The sequence below is a fragment of the Arvicola amphibius genome, chromosome 14, assembly GCF_903992535.2.
Source record: "Arvicola amphibius chromosome 14, mArvAmp1.2, whole genome shotgun sequence".
NCBI lineage: Eukaryota > Metazoa > Chordata > Mammalia > Rodentia > Cricetidae > Arvicola > Arvicola amphibius.
This window is the reverse complement of record NC_052060.1, coordinates 4,169,621-4,177,116: the sequence shown is the minus strand read 5'-3', so window position 1 is coordinate 4,177,116 and position 7,496 is coordinate 4,169,621. Positions and strand designations below refer to the sequence as shown.

The following is a 7,496-nucleotide window of genomic DNA, read 5'->3' as shown; positions in this document are numbered from 1 at the left end:
CTTTTCTGCTTGTGGTTTACCAGTAAGGTTCTCTGGCATCTGTTTCCTTTGGCAGCTACATGGCACATCCTTGACTCCACCTACTTTCTTTCTATATCTTTTCCAGCCTGACTATATTCTGCCCTGCTATAGGCCAAAGCAGCTTTTTAAATTAACCAATGGTAGTAAAACATATTCACAGCATACAGACGGGAATCCCACATCACATAGTGGCTTACATTCATCTGTAACTCCAGTTCCAGAGGATATGACACACTCTTCTAGCATGGTTGTGACGCACACACATGCATCCATGTAAGCATATATGCAGGCAAAATAACCATTCACATAAAATAGTAAAATAATAATACAATTTTTAAAAACCTAAGAACAAATTGTTTAATGCTTAGTTCATCTATTTACCCACTCATCCATGCATCCCTCTGATTGGTCGTATTTATGGAGTGCATATGTATGGTTAGTGCAAGGGATTAGATGATAAAAACTGGTGAATGATAAAGGCAAGGCATCTCCTAGCATCAGGGAATTTAGATTTAATGCTGAGTTTGCAGGCATCTTATAGTTTATAGCATATTATCATCAGGATATTGTGTGTGAAACGTTCAGAACAGGTTTAGATAAGAAGTTTACAGTACTGAGCAAAAGAGGCAAACACATCATTTCTGAAGATTAGGAGAAAAGGGCTGTGGAGAAAATGGTATCTAAAGTACTTTCTAAGGGATACGGACATAATTCAGTAGTAGAGCATTTGCCTAGGATGGGCAAGCCCTTGAGTTTGATGCCCAGTACAAGGCCAGTTACCAACTGAAGGGTCTGGGCGGGAAGGTGTAGGGCAGACCTTAGAAACACAACGCTCTTCTCCCACACAGGATGGTGGAAGCTAAGGATGCTGTCAGCTTGTTTAGAGTCTCCAGATGAAGTCTTGCTTGTAAATCCTCACACACTACCCACATTTTAGACTCAACCAAGATCATGATGAACTGTAACTACACCTCCCTCAGAAGACTGCATCAGTCAAGGCTTTCTTGCTGACTGTGAACCCATCCTTGGTTACTTGAATTCACTATTAATCTTCTTAATTAGACACAGAGATCATTAATTGCTTAAGGAGAGACAAGGGATAAATTTACAACACTCATATTGAAAAATGGGAGCACTAAATTTCAGGAAAGTTACACAATGCCAAGAACTCACAAGCAATAAGGCTTGAGTAACAGGAAAGCCTCCCCTGTCTCTAACTCCAAGTGAGTTCCATCACAGGAAAGAGAGACAAGAGCCTCAGCTCCACTGGGCCTCCACCAGGCAGATTCTGGCAGTCTTTCCAGAGACACCCTACCCTCTCCATGGTGTTTAGGCTCCCATGCTGGCCTTCCATGGGCGTTCCATTGGAAGCAGTCTCTCACCAAGCCCAAAGTTTGCTTTTCCTCCCTACTTTGTACAACTAACAGTGTCTCTCAGGTCTTCTAGAAATATTTTATGTGTTGTGAGAAATGGAGAGACAATAGGTCTTTGCCTCACTCCTCTCTGTCTCTCTGTCTCTGTGTTTCTCTCCCTCTCCTTCTCCCTCTTCCTCTCTCTCTTACCTATTTTCCAATCAGAGTACTTAACAGAAGCACTGAAGTGTCTTACTTGCCAACATGTAAGTTAGAGGGTAGAATAATTTCTAACATTTGCGAAAAGATCAGAAGTTCTTCTTGTAAGCTGCATTCTCTGTAGGTTTGTTGACAGACTAATTAGTGGAGGCAGAAACTGGAAACTCGAAACTAAACTGTTCTAAGTTGAGACTGATGGTTTCATGTCAACCAGAAATTAAGATAAAGCCAATGTGACGTGTGTGTGACTGCAAAGATGAGCTGTCATCTGCTCAGTTTTAAACACAATGACTGGGAAGACAGCTAGGATGCAGGAACTGTGCCTCCTCCACTGGCCACTGCCCTCTACCAGCTCAGCGCTCCTCTGGGGCCAGCACTGTGTGATCAGTTAGAGCACACCATTTTGCTTTCACTTGTCTTGTTTTTGGAAATAGCTTAATGAATGTATCCCAACTGCCTCTACATGAATGAATGTATCCCAACTGCCTCTACATGAATGAATGTATCCCAACTGCCTCTACATGAATTAATGTATCCCAACTGCCTCTAATGGGGCCTCAACAACTTCTTTACTCAGAAGTCCTGAGACAAAGTGGAGACATGTCAGGAAAGGGGGTAAGATGGCTGGCATCTCCTCTGTTAGGAGCCTCCCATGCCAAAGTCTGTTTCCCGGTCACCCCGTTGTTTACTTCTAGGGTGGGGCTGGAGTTTCTCAAGTTTTGACTCACCTTAAAAAATGAGTCTTACCTGTATCCTCACCTCCCTGACAGTCATAAGCACACACCTGTTCTCAGCTACCTGCTCCTTGTTCTCAGACCTAGCATCCTAGCTCTGGTAATGAACGGCACATAGAAGATGAGAAGGCAGGTGTGAGACTCAGGATGGGCCAGGTGACAGTCCCATGGTTAGGCTGGGCCAGTAGGAGTGGAACTGGGGAGGAAGGGTTGACATTGCTTCTCAGGGCTTGCCCTGCCTGGAGGGTTTTGATTACACGGGGTGATTTGAGGGGTGCCAGGAAGTCTCCCCTCCTCCTTTGAGAAAATAATCCACTGCCCCAGCAGGTTAGGGTGTCTAGAAACAAGCTATGGCATCTTTTGAAAACTTGGGTCAGCTCTCCTGGAAGGACTCAGGGTCTAGCCACCATGACAAGAATTTTTCTCATCTATAAAGTATACAAAGTTATCTTTCTTCAAACTTGTGAGCACTTGTTACAGAAGTGCTTTACGTTTAACGAATGATAAAATGTACCTACACCTTTCAGTTTAGGGCAAGACTTAGTTTGGATCTCCTCGAGGAAGGAAGGAGGACAGGTTTGGTGAGCAGAGCTCCTAAGTGCTAGAGAAGAAGATGGAGCAAGAAGAGGTGGGAACCACCAGAACTGCTTCCTAATTTATCCTTAGAGAAAACGGCAGAGGCGGTGATGGTTCCAGAGGTTCAGTCATTTTATAGATGAAGACCTGTGGTCGAACCCTGGCTTTCTCACACAACCTTTGTCTGACTGTGGGCAGGGCAGGGTCTCTTTGTAAGTCTCAGTTTCCCTCTCTGTAATATAGGGATAACCCGGCCAATAAGGAAGCTGAATACCAAGGATTAGAAAGGTGTAGCGTGTTAAATGCATATGAGGTAGGCTGTGGTTAGGATATGTGTAATCTAGCAGACGTGTCCCGTTGAAGTGATAACATTTAGACCCCTGTCTCTCCTGGGTAACCTCTGAGATGATGCTTGTGTTACAAGCCAAGTTTCTATCACTAGACAGAATTCTGTAAGGTTAAACAGAGTTTGTTTATTGATAAGGAAGGCAAGGGATGGGATGGAAAAAATAAAGTCCACTCTAAAAAGTTCTGTGGGCAAATATGATGGAAGAAGATAGAGATTATGTATATGTGCACATGCATGTGGGCCTGCACACACACAGAGGCATGCTTATACACACACACACACACACACACACACACACACACACACACTCACACACACACACAAACACACAAACTAACAATCATAGCTTGCAGGTGCCAGATTTATAGGCATTCCTTGATCTATGACTCTGTCAAATGCTTCTTACTGATATTTCTCATAAAGTGTTTACATCTGGAAGAGCACAGAGTGGGAAGGTGGGGAGAAGAGACTGCAGGTGGGGAGCGGAGGCTGCAGGTGGGGAGCGGAGGCTGCAGGTGGGGAGCGGAGGCTGTAGGTCAGGAGTAGAGTGAGAAGGCCAGAGATGGAATGCAGTGTCTGGAATCCAGAAACCAGAATATCACATTCTTAACATTGATGGCTGATGAGGAGAAGGTGAAGGCCTGGCCTGGAGGGATAAATTAAAGGAAGGTTAACTTCGAAATGAAGTTGGGCTGGAAGCAGCAGGTGTTTGTATGTGATGCTACATTCAGAAAAGCTCATGAATCACAGCCCCCACCCAAAGGAAGTCATTTGCCCACAGCCGAGATGCTAGCTTCTGTGATGTAGTGGAAATAAGTCCTGGACAAGCCCCCACCTGGCTCCACTCCTACTGGCTGAAGCTGATGAGCAGATCATTTGACTTCCTTGGGACTGTTTGAAAATCAGATTTTCATGATACAACTAAATAGTCATGAGGATTAAATGAAGCAAGGGGGTTTGAGAAGTACTTAAGAAAGTATTTGTGGAGACCTCTCACTCATCTGGCAGCCTTTTCTTTGTCTGGGCAGTAGAATAATACCAAGGGACTTGTCTACAGAAGTAATCCAAAGCTTGGGGTGGGTGCCCGGGGCTAGGATGGTAACAACCACAGAAATCCTGCTTTCCTTCATCCCAGTCCAGGGAGCCACGTGGAGGAACAGCGTTCCTTTCTCCTACCTGAGAAGGCTCTTAAGTTGGATTACTGGCTGCTTTTAGCAAAAAGAACTAGAGACTTTCCAGTTAAATGCATGCCTAATATAAACATTTTCAGTTCCACACAACATTGAAGACATCCCTAGAAGTCCCTACCATGAAACTGGAGTTTATGTCTTATATTTTATGTGGCAAGCCTACCATAAGGATCAAGTTCTACTTCTGTAGCTATCACTAATATCCATGAGCAGCCATATCCAGATAGGTGGTGGGAAGGAGGAGGGAGGGAGCACCTCAGTGCGACTCTTGCCATCATCTGCTGCTTGTGCTCCCAGGGAGGCTCAGGACACATGGCCTCTCTGGATCGGGGAGCACATGAACCTGATATTAGGAACAAAGGGAGAACTGATGGCTCCTGTATCTAGGCTTTCTCTCCCTCTCTAACATACAAGAATCAAAGTTCTTTGAGTCACTCAGATTTGAGTTCAAATCCCTTCTTGGTCACCTGATACCCAAATAATGTTTCTATCTGCTAAGTAGTGGCAATGAAATTTGACTAGTGGAAGTATGACTTGAAATGAAATAATGATGATCTCATGGTGAGGCAAGACGATGCTCTACAAATGACAGCACTGAGCAAGAAAGGATGCTCATGGTTTTGCCTGTCTCCTCCTGACTTCCTCATCAACATTTATTGTACAATTTAGTCTGCAGCGCAGATTCTCACATTTGTTGTGATTTCAGGTCTTAAATCCCATGGGCTGGAGAGATGGCTCAATAGTTAAGAGTACAGCCTTTTCTTCAAGAAGACCCAGGTTCTGTTCCTAGCACTCACGAAGTGGCTCACAACTCGCTGTGACTCCAGTCCTAAGGGACCCATTGCCATAATCACCAGTTCACACATGGTTTACAGACATATACACAAGCAAAACATACATGGGAAATATATTTCTAGTAAGTCTCGAATCCTTCAGTTCAAGTCAGCACCTTTAGTGAGATAAGTCAGCTCAGCTATAGGGACCAAGAGTTTTGGAAACGTCAGGTGGGTGGTTTTTATCAAAACAGGCCAGTAAAGCAAGTCCCTGTAGGAAGTGCAGGTGAGAGAAGTGGGTGAGGAATTGTCTGGGAGGTGATTATCAGGGCCACACCAAGGGCCTAGGGCAGGTTGGGGGCCCTTATAAGAGAGTGGCTGCATATGGATCTGCTCTCTGCCTCTTCCGTTCGGGTCCAGCTCACAGTCTCTGGTAAGCAGGAATGCCTCTGTTCTCCTGGGTTCTTTCCTACTTGATCTGCCTCAAGCCGCTAGGCCAAGCTCCTCTCCTGCCCTAGAGTAACTATAGAAGTGACTTAGTCTCATAACAATTATGCAAAGTCACAGTAATTATCACCTAGGAAACTCTTATCTTCACTCTGCACCATTGATAGGTGTGATTTATATCCTGATCTGAGGCTTGACCACTCAGCAGGAGGGATTTGATTTTCTCATTGGAGTGGGTGCACTTGGAGTGGTGGCATTTGGTGATAACTCTGGGTTTTCTCTAAAGCATGCTCACGCTCTCATCTTCTGGTGGGCACCCCCAGCAAGTATAAAGCTTTGCTCTCAGGCTTACAGAAGGGTGTGTTGAATGCTGTGTGTCAGACTATCTTACTCTTCTTATCCCGCTGCTCTACTTCCCAGGACCTAGTCCTCCTTTTATAATGTACAATGGGAGGAACTCTAGCTGCAAAGAAAGCTAGAGACAGAGAGCCTCAGAGACCTGCCAGGCACATAGCATCTATAAAGGGCACAGAAGTATGTCTGGCCAGTCAGTGGTAGAATTGATCAGATCCTTCCTGATAAAACATGCATTGAAGCCACGTGTTCCCCTGTTCTCCATGAAGGGCTGGAATCTCTATTCGACATCCACATGCTATGATTCTCCTTAGCATATTAATGTTGAGCATGGACTAGAACTCTGAGCTCTCTGTTAGTGGTTCACCCATTCTCCAGACCCATTGATCACACGCCATGACACCGTTACCTGGAAACAGACGCTGCTCTTGTCTTCCTCCTCATGCATCTGCATTGCCTAAATTAGCCAACCGGCATTAGCCAGGCCCACACTTTGAATTCATAAAATGTCTGAGCTGCTTTTTAATCTTCTACACAATATTCTGCCTGATTCTTAACTAGACCGCTAAAACAATCATGAATTCAGTTAAGTCCAAAGTCCATGGGAAAGATGAAGGCAGATAGGAACTCAGAGTAGCACGGAAAGAAGACAGTGAGAAAGGAATGCCACAGTACAGGTAGGTGAGTAGTTCATTAGCTGAGGTTGTTCATCATCTTTGACTATTGGTGGAAAATACCCCTTGAGGAGACAGATGGGAGGATGCATGCGGGGCCCTTCTCACTGTGTCTTCATGGATCTCCTGCAGACTCAGCTTCTGGAGCATGCCTTCCCATCAGCAGCAGCAGCAGTGCACGCCACAAGCACAGCAGCAGCAGGCGAAGCAGCCCTGTCAGCCTCCTACCAAATGTCAAGAGGCATGCGTGCCCAAAACCAAGGATCCGTGTGCTCCTCAGGCTAAGAAACAATGCCCGCCGAAGAGCACAGCTCAGCAGAAGTGCCCTTCTACCCAGCAAGACCCTAAGTGCAAACAGAAGTGAGGATGGACTGGCAGCCACCGCCTGCCTACCACCCAGGCTGCTAGATGGAGCCTTGTCTTCCTCTTCCTCCTATCCCCACTGGCTCCAAGATTTCCCCCTCTTTCTACCCATGTCCAATGGAGTGGCACTGTAAGACTCCTCATCAAACTCATTACATGTGTTCTTTTTTCTTCAAGGCTTCTATTCTGATCTTTCCCAAGTGGGCATGAGAGAAAATTCAATCTCTCCAGCCTCTTTGTTGATCATAATGAGGGTCTCATCCATTCTGTATCACACAACAACAGAGTAGCCGGCTTCTTCTAGGGCTCTACCCAGAGCCGGCGCCTCATTCTTTTCTATATACCTCTCTCTACGCCTGTTGCCTATTTACTCTAATAAACATGTGCTTCACATAGTAATTGTGTCTGAGTCCTGTGCTGCCGGTCCCTTTCCACCGTCCATTC

At 45.4% G+C, this 7,496-nt stretch overlaps 1 protein-coding gene across 1 annotated transcript; it reads left to right on the top strand.

The window, feature by feature from the left end:
* The first annotated feature begins 6,837 nt into the window (after nucleotides 1-6,837).
* On the top strand, nucleotides 6,838-7,053 carry Sprr4 (small proline rich protein 4). Its single transcript, XM_038310793.1, has one exon. It carries the CDS (start codon nucleotides 6,838-6,840, stop codon nucleotides 7,051-7,053), a length of 216 nt encoding a protein of 71 aa, XP_038166721.1.
* The last annotated feature ends 443 nt before the right edge of the window (nucleotides 7,054-7,496 follow it).

Excerpts from the sequence above, each read along its gene's own strand:
- Sprr4 (XM_038310793.1), top strand. The coding sequence starts at position 6,838 with ATGCCTTCCCATCAGCAGCAGCAGCAGTGCACGCCACAAGCACAGCAG.